Source organism: Caretta caretta, chromosome 25 (genome assembly GCF_965140235.1).
Source record: "Caretta caretta isolate rCarCar2 chromosome 25, rCarCar1.hap1, whole genome shotgun sequence".
NCBI lineage: Eukaryota > Metazoa > Chordata > Testudines > Cheloniidae > Caretta > Caretta caretta.
In genome coordinates this window covers 17,144,882-17,168,054 of record NC_134230.1, presented here as the reverse complement: position 1 = coordinate 17,168,054, position 23,173 = coordinate 17,144,882, and the positions used below count along the sequence as shown (strand labels likewise).

At 60.3% G+C, this 23,173-nt stretch overlaps 1 protein-coding gene across 3 annotated transcripts in view; it reads left to right on the top strand.

Moving 5' to 3' along the window:
* Positions 1 to 1,010: 1,010 nt before the first annotated feature.
* The window catches only part of ANO8 (anoctamin 8), a 39,888-nt gene continuing 17,725 nt past the window's right edge, over positions 1,011 to 23,173 (top strand). The window contains exons 1-6 of one of the 3 annotated variants that reach the window (XM_048830733.2): positions 1,011 to 1,127; positions 20,281 to 20,391; positions 21,091 to 21,223; positions 21,382 to 21,520; positions 21,879 to 21,975; positions 22,708 to 22,824. In XM_048830733.2, coding sequence (XP_048686690.2) covers positions 1,046 to 1,127; positions 20,281 to 20,391; positions 21,091 to 21,223; positions 21,382 to 21,520; positions 21,879 to 21,975; positions 22,708 to 22,824 — 679 coding nt within the window. In that variant the 5' untranslated portion in view covers positions 1,011 to 1,045. Of the gene's footprint in view, positions 1,128 to 2,015; positions 2,039 to 17,698; positions 17,804 to 20,280; positions 20,392 to 21,090; positions 21,224 to 21,381; positions 21,521 to 21,878; positions 21,976 to 22,707; positions 22,825 to 23,173 lie in introns of those variants that run through there. The other 2 variants (XM_048830735.2, XM_048830734.2) reach the window with 2 other exon arrangements.

The window sequence follows — 23,173 nt, the reverse complement described above, 5'->3', positions numbered from 1 at the left end:
TACCCCTTCATCCATCCACCCCCATACCTACCACTTCATCCACCCACCCCATACCTCCCCCTTCATCCATTCCCCCATACCTCCCCCTTCATCCATCCCCCCATACCTATCCATCCATCCACCCCCATACCTACCACTTCATCCACCCACCCCATACCTACCCCTTAATCCATCCCCCCCATACCTATCCTTCATCCATCCACCCCCATACCTACCCCTTCATCCATTCCCCCATACCTACCCCTTCATCCATCCACCCCCATACCTACCCCTTCATCCATTCCCCCATACCTATCCTTCATCCATCCACCCCCATAACTCCCCTTCCATCCATCCCCCCATACGTCCCCCTTCATCCACCTCCCCATACCTACCCTTCATCCATCCCCCCATACCTAACCATCCATCCCCCGCATACCTACCCCTTCATCCATCCACCCCCATACCTACCCCTTCACCCACCCACCCCATATCTACCTCTTCATCCATTCCCCCCATACCTCCCCCTTCATCCATCCCCCATACGTACCCTTCATCCATCCCCCCATACCTATCCATACATCCACCCCCATACCTACCCCTTCATCCATCCCCCCATACCTATCCTTCATCCATCCACCCCCATACCTCCCCCTTCATCCATCCTCACATACTTACGGCTCTGTTCATCCATTCATCCACCCCCATCCCTACCCATCCCCCACCTAAACCCGTACCTACCCTTCCCCCCACCTACCTGCCCCCCTCCTCCCACCGACCCCCAAACCTACCCCTTCATCCATTCCCCCCCCACCATTCCCCCCCATCCCTCCCCCTCCCCGCCGTCCCCCCAGAGTTCCGGATTGCGCTGGGGCGGCGGAGGCCAACCAGACTATTCAACCCGCCGCTCGCCGCGCCGCGCCTCCTTTGTCCCCTCCCCCGGCTCGGGGCGCCGCGGCCGGGCGCGCGAGGACCAGCGGGGAGCCGGAGCGGAGCCCCCATGGCGCGGCCCCCCGCGCGCCCCCCGCCGCAGCCCCGCTGAGCCCGCGGGCCGCGGCTCGCCAGGATGCCCGAGGCGGGCGCGCAGGAGGGCGAGCGGCAGAGGCGAGCCCCGGCGGACGCGGAGCCGGCACCGGCCGGGGTCTTGGGTAGGCTCGAGCGTGCGGGTCCTGGGGGGGGGGGCGCCCCCCACCCGCAGCCTCCCTGCGGGGCCAGCCCCTGCAGCGCTGCGGTAAAATCCCGCTGGCCCGGGCTTGGACCGACCCCCGCAGCGAGAGCAGCCCCTGCCGGGGGCCAGGCGGCGCCTCTCCGGGGGGGTCTCGTGTTTGCTGTAACCCGAAAGCGCCTTTGCAGGTTCCCTGCCTGGCCCCCGCGCACGGCCGCTGCCCGCAGCCCCGGGGGGCGGCAGCCACGGCGCGGGGGTCGCTCCTGCCTCTGCTTTGGGCCGTTCCCCATTGACCGTGTGCAGGACGTGGAGCGGGGGGGCAGGAGCGCTCCCTGCAGATGCCACCCAGCTGCTGCCAATGAAGCCAGCAGGGGTTTGGGGAGCAGAGTTGGGGGAGAGCTAGGCTGGGGGGGGGGCAGGAATTCTCCTTCAAGGCAGCAAGATGTATGGGGGGGGGTGTCCTAAAACGCCCTGGACCATGTGGTCCCCCCCGGCTTCCTCAGCGCCTGGGCCCGAGGAGTTGCGGTCAGGGCCCGTCGGGGCATTGTGGTTCTGCTCAGATCCAGAGGGCTCAATGTGCGGCAAATGGGGAGAAGAGGAAAGGGGGCTGGGGGGCAAGAATCCCCAAAGGCCCCGGTAGCCGCCTGGATCTGTGATACGGGAAAAACTCTGCAACTGAATTTCCCAGACGGATGCGGGCGCATGAAGAGTGACCTAATTTATGTCCTCCCAGGAACTGGGCGTCCGTGGCAGCGTAATTGGCGATGAGAACCTAGTAAACAGCAACGCTGCGGGTCAAAGCGCCGCCTTGGGCTTCCCTGGGAGGCCGGGCTGGTGATGTATTGGTACCAAAACGCTCTGCGGCTTTCGTGACCTTAGTCTGACGAGCCCAAGGTTAGCTGCAGGGGAGCCCGGCGACGGGGGGTGCTATGAACGGGAACGGGAAATGCAGCTAAACCCAATCACTGGCGTTAAAGCCCCGAGGCAGCCCCTGGCTTGAATGGGAGGTTTCAAGCCCAAAAGGGTCCATTGATTCCAAGGGAGTCACGCCAGCGCTGAGTGTGACCAGTTATTTCTAGAAGGCCAGGTTTTGCTCCCATTTACACAAGGGTTAATCTGGAGTCACTTCACTGGCACCAGGAGAGTGACTCCCGAGTTGCGGTGGTGGAATGGACACGAGAATTTGGTTTTGTCTCGTGAGTTCTGCAGGGAGCTGTCAGCGTTGCTGTTGTCTGTTCTCACAGGGTGGCTAAACCAGGACTCCTGGGTTCTATCCCCTAGCTCAGGGAAGGGAATGTGCTCAAGTGGCTAGAGCAGGGAGCAGTGAAAGTTGAGACACCTGGATTCTGTTCTAGTCTCTGAGTTGGAGCAGGGTTGGAGCTGGGGGCTGGCAGTCAGGACTCCAGGGTTCTTTTCTGCCTCAGCCTCTCACTTGCTCGGTGACCTTGGGCAAAATCACTTCACTACCTGCCGGGGTGGGGGTTGTCAGGTTTGCTACATTCAGGTTTGTAAAGCGCTTTGAGATCCTCGGTGGAGACGCGCCAGAGATGGGCTCTGGATTATTATTACCTGCTCCATCCCTTGCATCAAGGATCTCTCCAAGGCCTGGAACAGGAGGGCTGCAAACCTCTCTGGCTGGCACATGATCCTGCCATGGGAGAAACAATTACATTACCCAGAAAGACGCGCTATTCATGAGGCTTTTGTGATGGAGCAGTGGGGCTTCCTGGGAGCTAGGAACGGGAGCACAGGCTCCTGCGTAGAGCCTGGGTAGCTGACCCTGATCGCAGAGGGGCCCGAGCCAGGCATGATGCAGCTGCAGACTCAGCGCTGAGGGCAGCTGGGCTCTGGCAGGACTTTCCTGCACTAAGTTTCTGTCTCCCGCAGTGGGAGCTGTAAATGAAGAACCTGGGAGGGGGCCGGCTTTGGATGTCCCATTGCACCAGGGAGGGAGCAGGGCCCAGCCCCCAGAAGCAGACATGGTACTGGCATGGGGGGAAATGTAAGGACCCGGGCCCCTCCCCAGCTGGGTGGTTGCAGGGGGCCCTGCCTTGCCGGGGTGGTGGTGGAGGTTTTGTTCATTCACCGCCAGAGAGTGGAGCTCTGCCCAGCCTGCGCGGCCAAAGCAGAAAGCACGAATCACAGACAGCAGCAGTGCTGGCCCTGGGGACTCTCGCCTCCCCATCACATACATGCTCCCGTTTCCCAGGGGTCTGGGAGGCATGTTCACATCCGGGCATGTACGTTCGCATGCACACTTAGCACATGTATCTGTGTGCACGTGTACTGGCTTACACTAGTGTGTGTGCTGGCAGGTGCAGGGGATCTGAGTGCTGGCGGGTGCCTCTCTGTGAACGCGTGTGTGTTAACATGCCTGTACATGTGAGTGTGCATGTGTGTGAGTGGCATGTGCATCTGGATGAGTAGCACACACCCCTGCCTTCCCAGAGCAGTGCCGCCTGCCTGCCCACTTGAAGCCCTTTGTTTCCCAGCCTGTAATCACAACTCTTGGAGCAAGGCTTTAATAATTCATGATCGGCAGGAGGATGAGCTCATCCCGCCTGGTGCGAGGAATCTGCTTCTTGGAATCAATCGCAGCTCGGGGTCTGGGGGCTTCGCTTCATGGGGCGGACACCCCTGGGCCTGGCTGAGCCGCGTCCCAGCTCCGGCAGTGCAGAGATCCTTTGGAACCCGGCACGCCTGGGACCCGTGCTGGCCTTCGGCATAAGCAGCGTGTGCTTGTTGCTTGGATCTCTGCACCAATGGGGCCCAGCACAGACTCTGCCACTTGCTCGGTATGCAGTTCTGGGGGAGTCCCTGTCCTGCTCCCTGCCTTAGTTTCCCCATCAGTAAAACAGGGATGAGAATCCCCTACCATTCAAAGCCGCTCCCGTGGAAGGAGCTATGTACAGTCAAGGCAAAGCATCATCAGCCAGACAACTGGCAGGACCCATATCTAGCAATGCCCTGGTTGCTGGTGTTTGCCAGTGAAGGAAGAGCCCTTGGGCATGACTTTATTCTCTCAGGTTTGCTGCGGGCAGGAGTTTATTTCTCCGTTTCCTAGATGTGATGAACAGAAGCTCGTTAACAATAAAGATCTGGAAGAAGCTCAAGAGAACGAATGTACTTGGAATCCAGGCAAAGCTGAGAAACGAGTTTCCTCCCTGCAGAGATGGGAAAGGGCTGCGTTTGGAAGAGAAGCCAAGACACCAGAAATGAGACGGTTAGAAACAGAGAGAACCCGGCTGGGAGACAAAGCAGGGTGGGGACATGGAGATGTGGGGCTGTTTCTTTAACCATCAGGAGTTCTTTCATCGAACCTGCTTTCTCCTCTGGGGCGGCGCTGCTGGGACTTGGCTCTGGGCTGGGAAATCAATAAATGGCCGGTGTGGAAATGCTGGGAAAGCCCCCTGAGGCTGAAGGCTCTTTGCCAAGCAAACCTCTTCCATGTGGCTGGGAACATGGTGGAGGAGGGTTCCCAGTTGCCGGAGCCACCGCTCTGGGTGTAGCTTATTCGTGAATTCCATCCCGTGTGGTGGGCCGGGGCTGGACTCAGATCACTTTAAAGCCGTGCCCATGTGAACACCCCCCTAGGCTGGCACTGCAGCAGCTGATGTAGCCCTTAGCAGCTCCTTGCTTTGTCAGGGGGAGAGGGAGGCTGCCCTAGGCCAGGGGTTCAGAGCTCCCGCTGGGCTGGGTCAGCACTGGAGTAGGAGACTCCTGGGGCTGCATTGCTGACTCAGCAGGTGCGGCTCTGACACCGAGCCGGTGCTGTAGAGGGAGCCCCACTCGATGGCAGTAGGAGGGGGCCAATTCCAACGTAGGCTCATTCCATCCTTTCTCCCAAATACCCAGGGTGGTGGTGATTGGATGCAGGAGCCTCCTTCACTTCCTGTCCTAAATTCCTGGGTAGTGACTCTTTATATGGCTCTGTGGATCCTTCAGGCTAAGTAGGGTGAAGAGCGTAGTGCAGCGAGTTGAATGGGAGGTGTGTGCACACTGATGCCCTCTATTGGATGGAGCTAAACTGCTCATCCGTATGTCATAGGCCCTATACAGCTGACTGCGTGTGGTGAATTTCCTTTAGCTGAAGGGGTTGGAGCTTGGGCTTTCAGAGCACAAAGATCAGAGTTCCTGTTCAGTCGGTCAGCCGGAGCCCTTTGCTTCCGAACACTCCTGGGTGGTTATTCCACAACCTGGACTCTTAGGGCTGCTTGGTCCCTGCTTCTCTTCGGGCATCCGACCCGGTGGTCCCTGAGCTCGCTGTGCCTGCAGCCCAGCGTCACCATCACCACAGGCTGTGATCACTCCGATCCCAGGGGCACGAGCTGCTCCGGAGCTGGGCTTCTGCCAACATAAGCAGCTTTTCTGGTGGTGGGAAAGGAAAGGGTCCTGCTCTCCCAGGCAGGGTGTGCTGCCCCAGGTTCTCTGGGAGCCCAGCTGGGTCCTCAGCCCCGTGCAGAGGTGTGAATTAGAGGGAGTCGGGCTGGGAGCTGTTTCCTAGGGCTGGGGGCAGTCAGATGCCAGCAATGGGGGTGCGAAGCAGAATGCAAATCGGGTGCATTAGCAGGAGACCGACTGGGGGCTGGGCTCAGAGGCCAGGCCAGGCTCTGCAAGAGCCACATCTGCTGCGGGGAGGAGAAAGCAGAATGGCACTTGTTGGGCAGGGTCCAGGGCAGGGACAGTCGCTCTCTTTATTGCACTTGAGCTTGGCGCCGGCGGATCGGCCCTTGGAGACGAGGGGCCTTTGTTCCCGCATCAGGTGCGGTACGGACAAGCTTCCTGTAGGACACCCCCCCAGTGGGCCCCCAAGGATCCCCCGCAGATTCAGTCACTTTGGCCTGTTCAGTCCCGGCATTACCAGCGCCTCAGCATCTCCCATCAGCAGCGAAGGCAGCTGTCACCAGGACTCCTACAAGGACGAGGACCCAGTGCAGGGCCTCCAGCTCTCGGACCAGCTCTGTCACGAGCAGTCTGAGCCTCGGCCGCTAACTCCCGCCTTCAGGGGGGCTCCGCGGTCACGTGGCTTCCCTCTCGCACCAGTGAGAGGGTTGCGATGCCAATGCCAAGAGCGCTGGAAGAAGGGTCAGCACGCAGGCTGCCAGGTCAGGGAGAGCCGCAGGACCTGCAGCTGCCGCTCCTGGTCAGGGGAGCTGGGGCTGGGGCAAGAGAAGCCCACAGACATGGGGAAAGTTACGAGCAGCCTCATTACCGCACATTGATCAGGTGCCTTAACGAACTAGACGGCGGCAATGATGTGGACAGAGAAACCACCAGACAGCCGACATGTGAGTCACTGACATACAAGGGAGCCCACAGTTTCATTATAACCCTGCTACCATGTCTGTGCACCAACGGGGTCCCTGGCAGCTCACCAGGCAGAATTCCAACACCGAGCTCCACGGCCAGCCAACCCTGAGCACTGCTGGATGCAGGATGCTTCCTCGCTTCCTGCTCGGCTGCCACGTCCCACCCCAGAGGTGGCTGCATTTCGGCCCTGCAGATCACTTTGTTGCATGCAGGATCCCTCAGCACCAAAGACCAAGGATTTTAGTTTGCTTAGCGTGGCTGCGGCTAACCACAGCACAAGGGCTCTCAGGCCTTGCGCTCCAGGACATAGACGGATTGCAGGCTGTGGCCAGGAAGAAATGTCTTCTGCAGTATCAGGCAACTGTGTGCATGGTGTGTACCAGCCAGCATCGACCAGCGTCAGAGCCAGAATGCTAGGCTTGATGCACCATGTGCTGTTCTGATGTGGCAGTTTCTTATGTTCTTCTGCTGGTCCGTAAACAAGGTATTTGCACGAACAAGGCAAGACGGGGGGTGGGGTGCAGCTATCTACAATCGAGGTGCTGGTGGTGCACCCCACTCTCTGCAGTCTCTCCTGGATGTTAGTACCAGAAGAATCCTCTGGGTTGTTTTTTTAGTATCACCTGGTTCCTCCAGACATCGCTCACGAGTCAGGTCTGATCAGAGGAGCTGTCAGGCAGAGCCGCTGACACGAGCCCACGTCCCCCGTTCAGATGGCCTCTCGGCTCGAGATCCAAAGACTCCACTTCAAACAATGCTCTTTGTGAAGTTCCCTGTGGGGGGGCCGGATCCTCAGCTGGTGTGAGGTAGCCTGTGGGAGGGGATGGAGCCACGTCGCTGCGCCCGCCGACACCCCAGGGGAGCTGGCCTGCAATTTGTTACAACAAGCAAAACTGAGCAAGGAATTAAGAAGAATCCTTGTAATTTTCATCTCAAAGCGCTTTACAAAGGAGTATCATTTATTCCCATTTTGCAGATGGGGAAACTGAGGCACAGGAAGGGGACGTGATTTCCCACTGTCACTCATCAATTCCCAGGTCTGCCACTGGCTTGAGCCCATGTCTCCTTTGGCCTGTCCAATGTTCTGTCCAATAGGCAACACTGTCTCCTCTGCCATTCCTGCTCCTGCCCTCTCTAGAACAGGAGGCTCTTGTGTCCAGCATCTCTCTGTCCTTTCAAACTACCCTGATTTCCATGACCAGCTCAATGAAGCACTCGGAGTCTGTCATGCGACATGGAATCACAGATGTTACACAGCTGCTGTTTGCATCTTTAGTTTACAAAAGCATACGAACAGGCTTCCACCCAGCTTGAGTTCCAGCTTTGTCTCTCTTGTTTACCAGAGGCCACACCCTTGTTTGGAACTATGTATTAACATGCAGTATATTACTCAGCTAATCTTACTAATCTACTGTACTACTACAGGGTGCAAAAGTTTACAGACAATCATGCTGGAGTCTCCTGTCCGTAAAATGCACCCATTTGTCCAGTTATCAGACCTGCTGCAGGCTTTATCTTCATTTGCTGTTCCAAACTCTTAGGTAGCATTGCTGTGCAGCTGTTAAAAAGCTGCCACGCGTTCTGCCCCAGAGGCGGCTGCATTTTAGCGACAGCAGGAAACGATCCTTGCCTCTGGTTTGCCAGGCACTGAGAGGGTGAGGGTCAGTACAAGGTTACACACTGCTTCAGTCCCACTTAAACTCTGGGCTTAAATGGGACGTAAGTGGCCCATATGCAGACTTTGTCAACTTCATCCAGAGCTTACGTGGCATTTAGCACTTGTGTCGCCAGCCCCTTCGCACAGGGGTGAACGTCTCCCTTAGGGATGAAATGATCCAGTGGGAAGTCAGATCTTCTTCACCATCCATCTCCAGCGTCTCTGGGGAAATGAAAAGCAAGATGTTGCTGGTATTGGAGAGCTTAGACAGAAACCAAGCTGCAGGGACAGCGGGCGCGTGGCACTGGCATGCTTCAGGGCGGTTATGGCTGCGAGCCTCATCCCGAGGCCCGTCGCTGATTAAAGGGAGAGCAAAGAGCCAAGATTTTTCACAAACCGCTGCCTCGGGTTTGGGGGGGTTGATTGGTTTGTTTCACTTCAAAGCTGGAGCTTTAAGGACTTGCAGTGAAATGTGGGGTGGGGGGGAAAAGGGTCATTGGAACAGACTCACAGACACCTGCCTCAGAGCCAGAGATTAACCCCTGGCTCCCAGGGCCGGAGGGCGTCCAGCTGGCTCCCTGGGACTCACAGACGCTTGAGGGATTGCCACCGGCATGCGCAGAGTTAAAGGAAGAGCGACTGTGGAGGGATGGGAGAGGTGAAGAAGGGAAGGTGGGTGCGAGGTGGGGTGGCAGGAGCGGGCGATGGGCATGGGGGGAGCCTTGCCCCTTCTGTCTGTGCAGTGCAGGGGGCAGCGCTAAGGGCTGGGGTAATCTACAGCCCTGGGAAACTCCCCAGCTTAAGGAGGCCAGGAGCAGGAAACCTCCCAGCCACCCTCCCCCCAGCTTCCTGCCCCCCCTCCCTGCTGCAGCTGTGCCCAGGAACCCTGGGCATCCACAATGCCGGGCTTGTGCTTTCCGTGCCGGAGCTCGGCGGCAGGCGCTCAGAAAGCCCTGCTTGGTTCCATGCCCACAGTGGGCAGCCAGCAGTGCCTAGCTGGGAGAAGGGCAGTCTCATGGCCAGGGCCGGCGGGGGGCTTTGGGAAGGTGTCTGTGCCCAGGTGCGGGGTCCAGCCTGGAATGCACCCCGCGAGCCGGGGAAGCTGCCTCATGAGCTGGGGCATTGGCCCAAAGTTGGGTTTGCAGTCACAGAGCATGCCAGCTTGCCCCTGCCAGGCTCCCCATTCCACCGCACTGGGGAAAAGCCCCGCATCCAGTCTCCTGTTCCTCATAGGTCATAGGAACAGGAGCAGCCCCAAGAGCATTGAGTCTGGCCCCCTGCGAGGGCAGGGCACAAGCCCACCCCATCCCAGCTCCGGCTCCTGCCAGATCAAGCCATGGGGCTGCCTAGCACCGGGTGTCTGCAGGACGTAGCTCTGGCCCCGTTCGGATTCTGGCCATGCCTGGAGATCGGAGCTAGGGCCCTGCAGATGGGACAAACCTCGGGATTGTTCCCTCCTGTACATGCCCCAGGGCCTCGATGCCTCTGGCTCATGTGGGGTCCCCACCCACCCCTCGGGGAGATGACTGCACAGGCTGACGGGCCGCTCGCTCCTGGGACAGGGTGCCTGATCATCTGCCTCTCTTTTCTCCTGCTCCCTTTCCCTCCACAGCCCCTCTCCCCCAGTGGGGAGTCCCCAGACACACGCTGGGAGCCCACGGGAACCTCAGTGCCTAGACCCTGGGGTTAAGGGCAGCCAAACTGTTTGTTGGAGCAGAGGGGGCTGTGCAGAGCACCGTGGTGCCCGAGGGGTTAAACAAGGCCTTCGCCCACGCCCAGCCAGAACAGGGCATCCTTTCAGCAGCACTCACCAGACTGGAGAAGCCTCAGGCCTGTTCTCGCCCCCTCTCCTACCCCCACGCCGGGGCCCAGCTGAGTCACATGAAACGAGTTTGGCGGGTCTCAGCCTAGGTGCTCGTGACCATCTTGCACAGAGGTGGAGCACGCTTTGGCACAGTTGGTGCTATTTGCTCAGGAGGGACCAAGGACCGGGACAGCCGGGGGGGCTGCGGGTCAGGACTGAGGGGCATCGGCAGAGCTGGGAGGGGGAGGGGCAGGGGCAGGGGCAAGGGCCAATGTCTGGGATAGCCGGGGGCTGCGGGTCAGGACTGAGGGGCATCGCAGACCTGGGGATGGGGAGGGGCCGAGGTCTGGGGTAGCAGGGGGGCTCTGGGTGAGGATTGAGCTGGGGAAGGGACTCGCCCTTCCCCATGGTGCCTGCTCTGCTTGGGTCCAGCTGGTTCCTCTAAAACCTTCACTCTCCCAAGGGCAGAGTCTCAGGGAGAGATCCGCTCCCAGGCCAGGGGCCTGCTGGATCAGTTCCAGCGAGGGTCCCTGGGGCTGCGGGGCTGGGTCAGCTTGTGGGACATTCAGTGCCTCCAGGGGAAGGTCACACGGCAATGAGGCAAGTGCCAAGGAATAGTGGAGTTCGTTGTCTGTGGATGGACGGGGAACCGGAGAGGCAGCCGGGGTCTGGATTCCCCTTACCGCGGGGCAGAGCCCAGGCAGGGCCCAGCCAGCCGCGGGTGGTCACCAGCCAAAGGCAGAAGAGACATGGCCAGGAGCCCCTGGGGTGGGGATCAGTCAATTTGTTTGCTAAGACCCCCACCCTACATTAGGGGTGTAGCCCATTAGTGGGGTTCAGGCCTTAGCCTAGATGGCCCCAGGCTCAGGACAGGTTCTGGGAGCTGCCCGGCCCTGCTGCCCATTAGCATTGGAGGTGGGAAGGGCGGGTGCACCTGGGCCTGAGCCAGCCTCTCTGGCGATGCTCTCCACTGGGCCAGCAGGCACAGCCGGTTCCCAGGGTGGGGCAGGCCCAGGGTCATTCCCCTCTCCCTGCCCAGACAGCACCTGCCTCCCCGGGAGCCCTGCTGCCACCCAGAGCACCCTGGGGTGTGGAGCTCGGTGGGTCTGAGCCCAGATGCCCACCTCATCCCCTGGCACCAGCCAGCCTCTTCCCTGGCATCCTCAGCGAAAGATGAATGGGCCACAGCGACGGGCCTCCCCCGGGGCTGGGCTGGGCTGGGCCTCTGTGCCGCCCGGTGCCATGGAGCTGGGAGCATTAGCAGCCGAAGGTACCAGGTGGAGGGGCAGGGCTTCATGTCATCATTGCGGGGGGAGGGGTCACAGTTATAACCTCCCCTGGATTCCCCGGTGCTGCTCCCCCCCTGCCATCTGTTCTGTGCTCCATGGCTTTAGGGGCGGGAGGGGGATTGACGCATCAGGGGCAGTTTGGGCCACCAGTCCCAGCAAGGGGCAGCTTCCCCTGCCCCAAAGAGCTCCTGGTCCACGGGCCCGATCCTGCAAGGTGCTGGGGGCCCTGGTCTCCTCTTGGCACTGACAGGAGACGAGGGAACTCAGTCTGGTGCAGGATTGGGCCTTGGTGCATGTGTGTAGCGCCCACCCCTCAGGGGCAGGGGCAGGGGCGGTGAGCTTGTCACGGAGTCCCTGGGCGATGCTCTGGAACTGCTCCCCATGAAGCCAGTCAGGACTCTGGGGTAGTCGCCTTTCTGTGAGCAGCCTGTCTTCAGGACACACAGCTCACACAGCTTCCACCTTCCTGGGTCTGACCTCGGAGCATTCAGCATCCTCTGCCCCTCCGTGCGCTTTCCCCCAGCGAGTCCGCTCAGGCGGGGCTCCTGGGGAAGCCAGAGGGTCCTGCACCCCAACTTCGCAGTCAGACGTGACTCTCAGCCAGCCAGTAAAACAGAAGGTTTATTAGACGACAGGAACATGGTCTAAAACAGAGCTTGCAGGTGCAGAGAACGGGACCCCTCAGCTGGGTCCATTTTGGGGGGCAGTGAGCCAGACAACCACGTCTGCACTTCACTCCATGTCCCAGCCAGCCCCAAACTGAAACTCCCTCCAGCCCCTCCTCCTCTGGGCTTTGTTCCTTTCCCGGGCCAGGTGGTCACCTGATTCCTTTGTTCTCCAACCCTTTAGCTCTCACCTTGCAGGGGGGGAAGGGCCCAGGCCATCAGTTGCCAGGAAACAGGGTGTCGGCCATTCTCTGTGTCCAGACTCCTGCACACACATGCCCTCTAGGGCTCTGCAATGATCATACACCCTTACTCCACCCCCTAGATACTTAAGAACTGCCTGGGGGAAACTGAGGCACCCCCACACTATTCAGAGGAAACATTAAGAACAGTCCCACTTCGTCACATCTCTCCCCCCTTCGAGATCGAACTGAGCGGGGTCACTTTAGCCGGTGACCTGGGGAAGTTCGAAGCCACCAACGTTCCCATGGATGCCCCAGCATCTCTCCCATTCCTTGGTAGGAGTTACACCAGGCCCTTCCATTTTCACACCCTCCCTTAGGTCAGGGGTGGTCGATAGCACTTGCAGGCCGCATGTGGGAAGGTTTATGCAGCCCATGCCCTTTGGCCACCCCAAGAATGTCTCCCCATTGACCATCACCTTCTGCTCCCACTGGAGGTCCGGGGGGCCTGGCCCCAGGAAACTCCACACAGACATATAGGTTGGGGTCAGGAGTGGGAGCCTGTCCACATCCCCAACCATCTGGCTGACGGAGTCTAAGGCCTTGGGACCCAGCAAGGGAGCTAGACACCGGGGCTTTTCCGCAGGGTCCCCTTGGTTCAAATCGCCAGCCTGCTCAAAGGCAGTGAGGTGGGCATCCAAACCCCCCCCCTTAACCAGGGGCAGCAATTTAGTCTCGAGGTTCCCTGCGGAACTGGCCCCCCGGGATCTATCCCCACTCACCCCTGGGAGGTCCCCTAGGCCTCTCCGCCCCACCACCGCCAGTTCATGCTGCTGCTGCTTCTGCAGCTCTTTCTCGGGCTCTCGCTGTCTCCCAGGGTCCTCTTGCTCTCTCAGACTCAGCTCCAATCCCGTCCGTCTCGATCCCCCGATGGGGAACCCGATCGTGAAGACCCCCGTCTGGTCGGGGACAGGAGTCTTGGCGATGCCTGGCTCCCGCTCCAGCTGCTCCCAGATCCTGCTATAGCCCCAGTTGGGGTCAGGAATCTGTTCCTTAGAGCCGTCATCCTCCTCCAGCTGCACGATTAACTCTGCTTTGGTGAACTTTCCAACGCTCAACCCTCTCTTTTTGCACAGGGTTACAATGTCCTTCTTAAGGAGAAGGTGACAGGCCATCACTCCGCTCCTCCCAAGTTGTTGTGGACTCACAGGCCCGTGTGTTCTCAGCTCCCCACGGTTTCCAGGGAGAACCCCTAGTGTGCCAGCCCTTCTCGAGGTCACCACCTCTTTGCCAGGGTCGAGCTGCAGACTCCTCCGCCCCTAAGACTGCTCACTGCAGTCCCCAGGGGGACCCCATTACTGCACAGTCCTTCTCGCTGGTCACACACTCCCAGGGGTTAACCGCCCCCCGAAACCGCTCCTTTCTGAGCCTTCAGCAGGCCTGGTCCTCGGCAATCCCCCTTCGTGTTACTGCTCCCCAGTCACTTACTGCAGGAAGCGCCATCCACGGGGCGCAGTACATCCCACCTCTGCCACCAGTTGTCACGGAGTCCCTGGGCGATGCTCTGGAACTGCTCCCCATGAAGCCAGTCAGGACTCTGGGGCAGTCGCCTTTCTGTGAGCAGCCTGTCTGCAGGACACACAGCTCACACAGCTTCCACCTTCCTGGGTCTGACCTCGGAGCATTCAGCATCCTCTGCCTCTCCGTGCGCTTTCCCCCAGCGAGTCCGTGCTCCTGGGGAAGCCAGAGGGTCCTGCACCCCAACTTCGCAGTCAGACGTGACTCTCACCCAGCCAGTAAAACAGAAGGTTTATTAGACTACAGGAACATGGTCTAAAACAGAGCTTGCAGGTGCAGAGAACGGGACCCCTCAGCTGGGTCCATTCTGGGGGGCAGTGAGCCAGACAACCACGTCTGCACTTCACTCCATGTCCCAGCCAGCCCCAAACTGAAAACCCCCTCCAGCCCCTCCTCCTCTGGGCTTTGTTCCTTTCCCGGGCCAGGTGGTCACCTGATTCCTTTGTTCTCCAACCCTTCAGCTCTCACCTTGCAGGGGGGAAGGGCCCAGGCCATCAGTTGCCAGGAAACAGGGTGTTGGCCATTCTCTGTGTCCAGACTCCTGCACACACCTGCCCTCTAGGGCTCTGCAATGATCATACACCCTTACCCCACTGTGACGAAGTGGGACTGTTCTTAATGTTTCCTCTGAATAGTGTGGGGGTGCCTCAGTTTCCCCTAGGCAGTTCTTAAGTATCTAGGGGGTGGGGTAAGGGTGTATGATCATTGCAGAGCCCTAGAGGGCAGGTGTGTGCAGGGGTCTGGACACAGAGAATGGCCGACACCCTGTTTCCTGGCAACTGATGGCCTGGGCCCTTCCCCCCCTGCAAGGTGAGAGCTGAAGGGTTGGAGAACAAAGGAATCAGGTGACCTCCTGGCCCGGGAAAGGAACAAAGCCCAGAGGAGGAGGGGCTGGAGGGGTTTTTCAGTTTGGGGCTGGCTGGGACATGGAGTGAAGTGCAGACGTGGTTGTCTGGCTCACTGCCCCCCAAAATGGACCCAGCTGAGGGGTCCCGTTCTCTGCACCTGCAAGCTCTGTTTTAGACCATGTTCCTGTCGTCTAATAAACCTTCTGTTTTACTGGCTGGCTGAGAGTCACGTCTGACTGCGAAGTTGGGGTGCAGGACCCTCTGGCTTCCCCAGGAGCCCCGCCTGAGCGGACTCGCTGTGGGAAGCGCACGGAGGGGCAGAGGATGCTGAATGCTCTGAGGTCAGACCCAGGAAGGTGGAAGCTGTGTGAGCTGTGTGTCCTGAAGACAGGCTGCTCACAGAAAGGCGACTACCCCAGAGTCCTGACTGGCTTCATGGGGAGCAGTTCCAGAGCATCGCCCAGGGACTCCGTGACAACTGGTGGCAGCGGTGGGATGTACTGCACCCCGTGGATGGCGCTTCCTGCAGTAAGTGACTGGGGAGCAGTAACACGAAGGGGGATTGCCGAGGACCAGGCCTGCTGAAGGCTCAGAGAGGAGCGGTTTCGGGGGGCGGTTAACCCCTGGGAGTGTGTGACCAGCTAGAAGGACTGTGCAGTAACAGGGTTCCCCTGGGGATTGCAGCGAGCAGTCCAAGGGGCGGAGGAGTCTGCAGCTCGACCCTGGCAAAGAGGTGGTGACCTCGAGAAGGGCTGGCACACTAGGGGTTCTCCCTGGAAACCGTGGGGAGCCTGTGAGTCCACAACAACTTGGGAGGAGCGGAGTGATGGCCTGTCACCGTCTCCTTAAGAAGGACATTGTAAGCCTGTGCAAAAAGAGAGGGTTGAGCATTGGAAAGTTCACCAAAGCAGAGTTAATCGTGCAGCTGGAGGAGGATGACGGCTCTAAGGAACAGATTCCTGACCCCAACTGGGGCTATAGCAGGATCTGGGAGCAGCTGAAGCGGGAGCCAGGCATCGCCAAGACTCCTGTCCCCGACCAGACGGGGGTCTTCACGATCGGGTTCCCCATCGGGGGATCAAGACGGACGGGAGTGGAGCTGAGTCCGAGAGAGCAAGAGGACTGTGAGAGACAGCGAGAGCCTGAGAAAGACCTGCAGAAGCAGCAGCAGCATGAACTGGCGGTGGTGGGGTGGAGAGGCCTAGGGGACCTCCCCGGGGTGAGTGGGGATAGATCCCGGGGGGCCAGTTCCGCAGGGAACCTCGAGAGTAAATTGCTGCCCCTGGTTAAGGAGGGGGGGGGTGTGGATGCCCACCTCACTGCCTTTGAGCAGGCTGGCGATTTGAACCAAGGGGACCCTGCGGAAAAGCCCCGGTGTCTAGCTCCCTTGCTGGGTCCCAAGGCCACAGACTCCGTCAGCCAGGTGGTTGGGGATGTGGACAGGCTCCCACTCCTGACCCCAACCTATATGTCTGTGTGGAGTTTCCTGGGGCCAGGCCCCCCGGACCTCCAGTGGGAGCAGAAGGTGATGGTCAATGGGGAGACATTCTTGGGGTGGCCAAAGGGCATGGGCTGCATAAACCTTCCCACATGCGGCCTGCGAGTGCTATCGACCACCCCTGACCTAAGGGAGGGTGTGAAAATGGAAGGGCCTGGTGTAACTCCTACCAAGGAATGGGAGAGATGCTGGGGCATCCATGGGAACGGCTTCGAACTTCCCCAGGTCACCGGCTAAAGTGACCCCGCTCAGTTCGATCTCGAAGGGGGGAGAGATGTGACGAAGTGGGACTGTTCTTAATGTTTCCTCTGAATAGTGTGGGGGTGCCTCAGTTTCCCCTAGGCAGTTCTTAAGTATCTAGGGGGTGGGGTAAGGGTGTATGATCATTGCAGAGCCCTAGAGGGCAGGTGTGTGCAGGGGTCTGGACACAGAGAATGGCCGACACCCTGTTTCCTGGCAACTGATGGCCTGGGCCCTTCCCCCCCTGCAAGGTGAGAGCTGAAGGGTTGGAGAACAAAGGAATCAGGTGACCTCCTGGCCCGGGAAAGGAACAAAGCCCAGAGGAGGAGGGGCTGGAGGGGTTTTTCAGTTTGGGGCTGGCTGGGACATGGAGTGAAGTGCAGACGTGGTTGTCTGGCTCACTGCCCCCCAAAATGGACCCAGCTGAGGGGTCCCGTTCTCTGCACCTGCAAGCTCTGTTTTAGACCATGTTCCTGTCGTCTAATAAACCTTCTGTTTTACTGGCTGGGTGAGAGTCACGTCTGACTGCGAAGTTGGGGTGCAGGACCCTCTGGCTTCCCCAGGAGCCCCGCCTGAGCGGACTCGCTGTGGGAAGCGCACGGAGGGGCAGAGGATGCTGAATGCTCCGAGGTCAGACCCAGGAAGGTGGAAGCTGTGTGAGCTGTGTGTCCTGAAGACAGGCTGCTCACAGAAAGGCGACTACCCCAGAGTCCTGACTGGCTTCATGGGGAGCAGTTCCAGAGCATCGCCCAGGGACTCCGTGACACCCACCCCCTAGATACTTAAGAACTGCCTAGGGGAAACTGAGGCACCCCCACACTATTCAGAGGAAACATTAAGAACAGTCCCACTTCGTCACAGAGCTCCCCTAGTGCCCCTCCGGGGATCTCCGCTTTCTGGGGGTTGTTGCTGCTGTTTTGTGGCATTTAATTGCAGCGAGGTTGGGTGTGATGGGGGTGGAGGGGATTCATCTGAAGGTGCAAGGGGCATGCAGCGTGCCCGAATATGGGGAGGGGGCTTGTGGATGCACAAGTGTACAAGGGCATGCAAGCCAGGGGCACCTTGGAGCGCAGAGAAGCCCAACACAGGGCTCTGTATGCCAGGGTTGCTTCTCCCAGCCAGGCAGGGAGCCAAGGATGTCCTGCCTGCCCAAAGAGGGGGGCCGGGACCCCTACTGCAGAGGGGGCTGGTGGGGCAGAGCTGGGCAGGAGCCAGAGGCCTCGGAAGGCAGCGAGGGAGAACTAAGGGAGGGATTTTCGGCTGGTGCCGTCCAGCCATCGTCCCCTTGCCAGGGCGGCTTAGAGCGGCACCTGGAGAGGCAGATTGGCCTTGAAGTCGGGGTTTCCTGGCTAAGCGGCCGGGGAGATGAAACGGAAGCGACCGGCGGGAAGGAAACAGGGACCAGCCCCCTGCTCCCATGGGGGCTGCGGCGTGGGGCCTGCCGCAGGTTTCCATGGAGACGGGTTGCTTTTTATCCTGTCAGTTCCCCTATCTTCCCAAGCAAGCGTTTCCAGGCAGGGGCTGCGGCAGGCCCCCCGCGGCGGCTGAGGAGGGGGCGGCTCTGCCGTGGGCCCAGGGAGGGACGTAGGTAAGAAGCTGGTGGGAGAAGTGAGGGGATGGGGGGTGGGAGAGGACACACAGCTGGGCTGGGGGGGGGCGGGTGTAGCATGGAGCTGGGACGCTGGCTGCTGGAGCGAGGGGGCAGTTTGACTGGGGGTGGGGCAGGATGTGGTGTTCAGCCGTGTGCCTGGAGGGTGCACGGCCCCAGGTCCGTTCCATCCTCCCAGGGAGGCCTCTGGGCTGACCCTGGTTCGGTGGCACTCGCCGTCCCTTGATGAACGCGGAGCGTTTGCCAGTCAAGCTCCTCTCTGGGCAGCTGCCAGGGAGCCCAGCCCAGCCACCAGGGGAGGAACCGAGCCCGGGCAGAGGCGAGCGTAGGACAGGCTGGCCAATGGCTGAGAGCGGGGGAAATCGTTCTCTGGCTCTGTGCCAGGCTGACTGACCCGGGATGTCTCCGTCCAGCTGGCACGTAGAGGGACGAGTGGACAGGAGGACATGGACTCACTGTCCCGCACGGTCCCTTCCAGCCACCCCCTGCGCTGGGCCCAGATCCAGAGCCCTTGTAGCTCTCCGGGCAGTCGGGGTCTGCAGGGAGCCCCCTTGCTGCACTGCGTTGTTGGAGCTTTCGACCCCGCACGCATGCTGATCTGGGGAGAGGGTCTGGCCAGCCTGTGCTGGTGCCGGATCACTTGACCAAGCTGCCAGCCCAGCGACCGGCCTTCTGGGAACGGGGACGTCGTGCTGCAGCCTGTGCCAGCCCCTTTTCACAAAGCAGGGTTCCCAGCCGCCACCTGCCACCTCAGTCAGGAACCGCTGGGGAAGCCCGGGAGAGTCTGGCCCAAGTTGCCTGCAGGCCGGCGGCTGCACAGATAGATGGCAAGGGAAGAACATGCCTTCCTGGGAGAGACCCCCGTAGCCCGCTGCAAAGGGCCGACCTAGTGGGGAGCAGAGATGGGATTTCAGCAGGGACCTTCGGGGGGTGCTAGCTGTCCCCCTCAGGGAGCTGCCCCCTCCAGGGCTGGCTTTGATCCCCAGATAATCACCTCCACCGAGCGCCAGCAGCTCTGGCTCATTTGTTCTGATGGAAGCGCCCCCAGCACGAGGCTTTGAAGAGACAGAACAGGTGGGGCCGCAAACAGGGAAAGATGCAAGAGGAAACCCCTGGAGCCTGCTGACTCGGCCGTCTGGCGACGTTCTAGACAAGGGGCCACGTGTCCCTCTTAGCCACGTCTGGAGGAGACTGAGGAACCTGGCTGAGCCAGGGGAACAGGCAGCCTGCTGACGGCAGAGGAGTCTGGCCCTGGCAAGCACAGGGCATTGCCCATTGGCAGAAATCCTCTGAGCCACGCTGACGCCTCGCTGGGTCCTGCACTGACTGCAGCTACTCAGCAAAACGACCTGGGTGTCGCTGGAGACGGCTCAGTGGAGACCCCAGCTCAGTGCACGAGGAATGGGACAGAGGAGAATGTGATCATACCATTATACAACCTTCCCACCGCATCACTGGGGTTCCCTGACCCGGACTGCTGGTCCCACCATCTCCGAAAGGGCAGAACGGAAGTGTGTGTGTGTGTGTGTGTGTCGGGGGGAGGGTCAGAGACAGGAGACGAGAACAATTATTTGTTATTTGTATTATTTGTTATTTGTATTAGTTATTTGTATTGTGGTAGGGCCTAGGAACCCCAGCCAAGGAGCAGGCGCTAGGCGCTGTACAACCCAGAACCAAGAGACAGCCCTGCCCCTGCAGGTTCAGCTGCCTGGAGAGACTCATACAATGGCACTGTTTAGAGAGGAGGCAGCTACGCAGAGACAGGATGAAGGCAAACCACAGGCATCTGGCTTACCTCTCCGTATCAGGGCACAGCCATGCCTCAGTTTCCCATCTCTGGCCTCCAGTTGCCCTCTGAAGACAGTCCCACTCTTGGGCCCAGACTGATCCGGAGCTGGTGATCCGTGTGCGAGAGTCCCCATGTGTCTTTGTGTGCGGACGGTTCTGGTTGGGTTTGGGGTGACCTGGTGCACACGTGTGTGGGGGGAGTGTATCTTGGGCACATGTTGTGTAAGGTGTCGAGGGGGTAAGTGTGTGGTTTGTGTGTCTCATGCATGTCATGCCTGCGTCATGATTTGTGTGCATGTTGTGTTGTATCTTGGGGTATTGTGCTTTGGATTATGTGCCAGCCCTCAGCCCTGGCCAGCTGCTGGCAGCTTGTACCCACCTCTTGCGTGGCCCCCCTCCATGGCTCAGTCTAAGCGATGCCAGTCACATGCCCTGAGGGTGAGGCCCAGTGTAGAGCCGGCCAGCGCCCTCTTTGCTCTGACAAGCCACACCTCAGCCTGCCCCCACCCCGTCGCCCCCACTCCGTCACCCCCTCCTCCTGGGGCCGCCCCTTCCTTCCCCCATCCCCTGGAGAGTCAGAACTCCGGGATCAATGTCCCCTGCATCTACTTCCAGCCCAGCTCCCTCCCTGCCACGCCCTGACCCCCTTGTTCTGGCTTCCTTGGCAGACAAGCTTTTTGGGAAGCGGCTGCTCCAGGCCGGGCGCTACATCATGTCCCACAAATCCTGGATGAAGACGGTGCCCACCGAGAACTGCGACGTGCTGATGACCTTCGCTGGTAAGGGGCCGCTCAGCCGCATGCACCGGGAGCACTCTGCTTGCTGCTGGAAGGCAGCCACCTCTGGGGTGGGACATGGCAGCTGTTCGGCGCAGCACAACAGCGTCAGGACAGGAAGAGGCACCGACGGTTGCGTCCAGTGGACGCTGCGTGAGGGAGGCAGCATGGGCTGATCTCTGGGATAGGGCAGGGTGCCCGGGCTAACACCCTAGCACTTGTGGAGAATGCCTGGGGGGTTAGGGATCCCAAACGCTCAGGCTTTCAGCTCATCGGACAGAGATTGCTCCCTGCAGTACAGCACCCGCTACGCCGTGCTGAGGCATCGGGGTCAGCACTGACTCCTACTACGCCCCTCGCTCCGTTCCCTGCGGCGCAGCGCCCCTTAGTGAGGGCATTGGGCTCACACTGACTCTGAAGGGGGAGCCCCCCTCCTGCTCCCTGCAGCACTGGGGTCTAGCAGAGGGGTGCCACCTCGCTTCCTGCAGCAGCCAGAGATTTTGCTGGTAGCTGACCCTGCCAAGCGTTGGCCCATAATAGCCTTTTGGCCCAAGTCCTGGTGTCCAGAAGTGGAATAGCCTGCGGGGAGGGGGGGGGGCACGAAATCCCCAGAGCCCGCAAAGCAGGACGTTGCGGGTGGGAGGTGCCTGCTCCCTGCCCGAGCTGCTGCCCACCTGCGTCTCCCCACGCCTCTTCCCTCAGACACGACGGACGACCACACGCTGCTCTGGCTCCTGAACCGTATCCGGCTGGGCATCCCCGAGCTCATCATCCAGATCCGGCACCACCGGCACACCAAGGTGTACGCCTTCTTCGTCACCGCCACCTACGAGAGGTAGGTCATGCCCCCCCATCCGTGCTGGGGTCGCTCTTTGGCTCGCTCCCACCCTGTCTTTGGGGAGGGCTGGAGGAGGGGAGGCATGTGGGTTCGTCCTGTGCCCTGCTCCGCAGCCACCCAACCTTCACGTCTCCCCCCATCTCTCTCCGGGGCAGCTTGCTGCGCGGGGCGGACGAGATCGGGCTGCGGAAGCCAGTGAAGGCCGAGTTCGGGGGGGGCACACGCAGCTTCTCCTGCGAGGAGGATTATATCTACGAGAACATCGAGAACGAGCTCTTCTTCTTTAGCTCCCAGGTGGGCACTGCTGGGCCAGCCCCGGGTCTCTGGCATTCGGGGGGGACCCTGGCACTGCAGTGGGGTCAGGCCTCCGCCCTGGCAGTTCTTCTTGCCTGCAGGGCCGGCATGGGTGCTGTGGAGTAGCAGCGGGATTGGGAATCCATGGGGGAGGGTGACTTTGGAGCTAATGTCCTGGGCCTCTGGCGGGAGTTCTGGTTCCCCTTATACAGCCTCCCCTGTGTGCATCGGGCGATGCTGTTGGAAGAGATGTGGGGGGTGGTGGTAAAGCAGGGGTCCCTTTGTGCTGGGCACCATCCCTGAGGCTCACCCCGGCTGGCATCACCACTCACTCCCGCCTCTCCCTGTCCGGCCGCAGGAACGGCAGAATATCATCAGGTACTGGCTGGAGAACCTGCGAGCCAAGCACGGGGAATCGCTACACAACATCCAGTTCCTGGAGGGGCAGCCTGTCAGTGAGTGCGGCGCCCGGCTCGCAGGAGGGACCTGATCTGACCCCACTGCCCCCTTGCGGCCCTGCCCATCTCCATTGCCAGCCGGGCTTCAAACGGACTGGCACAGGGAGATGAATAGCCAGCTGCTCTGGCACCAGCTGCAAATAACTGGCTCGTCTCGTCTGACCCATTTCCAAACAGGCTGGGATGGTGGGGTGTGGGCATGTGTGTGCGTGTGTATGAACATGAGTGTGTGCATGTTTGTGTACATGCATGTGTGTGTCACATAGGCCGTGGGCCAAGGCCTGACCACTTTTGGCTGGGCCAAACCTGAGTGGTGCTGTGGCCCCGGGTGCCAGGTCACGATGCCACTCACTCAGATTTTGAGGGTGCGGGGTCAGGCTGCTGGTGGGGGAGAGAGTGCGCCTGAGAGAGTCAGAGGAGGTTCAGACGGGGGGAATCTGTGCCCCCACCTATAAATGATGCGTGGCAGCCCCCGTGCATATGTGCATGCATGTGCGTGTGGCAGCAGGAGGCTCAGAGCCGTGGGCAGGCGGGAGTTGCTTATCCTGCAAGGACTGTCCGTGACTTTTGCAAGACCTAAATCATCCCCTGGCACCTGTCCCCAGCTCCCAGCCCTGGCTATGGTCCGGGGGAGGGGGAAGACCCGTGTGTCTTCCTGGGCAGGGCAGCGTGGGTTGGGGAGGGGCAGGCCGAGTGCTTGGCCCCTCACTGCTCTCCCTCCTCACGCAGTCCCCGAGCTGGTGGCCCGCGGCATCATCCAGCAGGTGTTCCCTGTCCACGAGCAGAGAATCCTCAACCGGCTCATGAAGTCCTGGGTGCAGGCGATCTGCGAGGCCCAGCCCTTGGGTACGTACTCGCCACCCGCTGGGGAGTTGGGTTCCCCCCCTGCAGGAGGGACTGGTGCTGCAGCATAGCCATGAGCAGGGCCACTGCCAGGACCCTCGGGGGTCCTGATTTCAGGGGTCAGGAGAGGGTCTGAAAAGGGGGATTTCCCCCCGGAGTTGCTAATAGCCAGTCCATACACGTGTCCCTCGCCGGACGTGTCCCATCCATGCACACGTGTCCCTTGCTGGTGTGCCCCATCCACACGCATGTCCCCAGACAGATGGGAGCACCCAAAAACCCAGACAGACACTAAACGCAGCCAGGAAGGTTGGTGCCCACTTTCCAGTGCCTGGCTTGAGAGTCGGGCTCA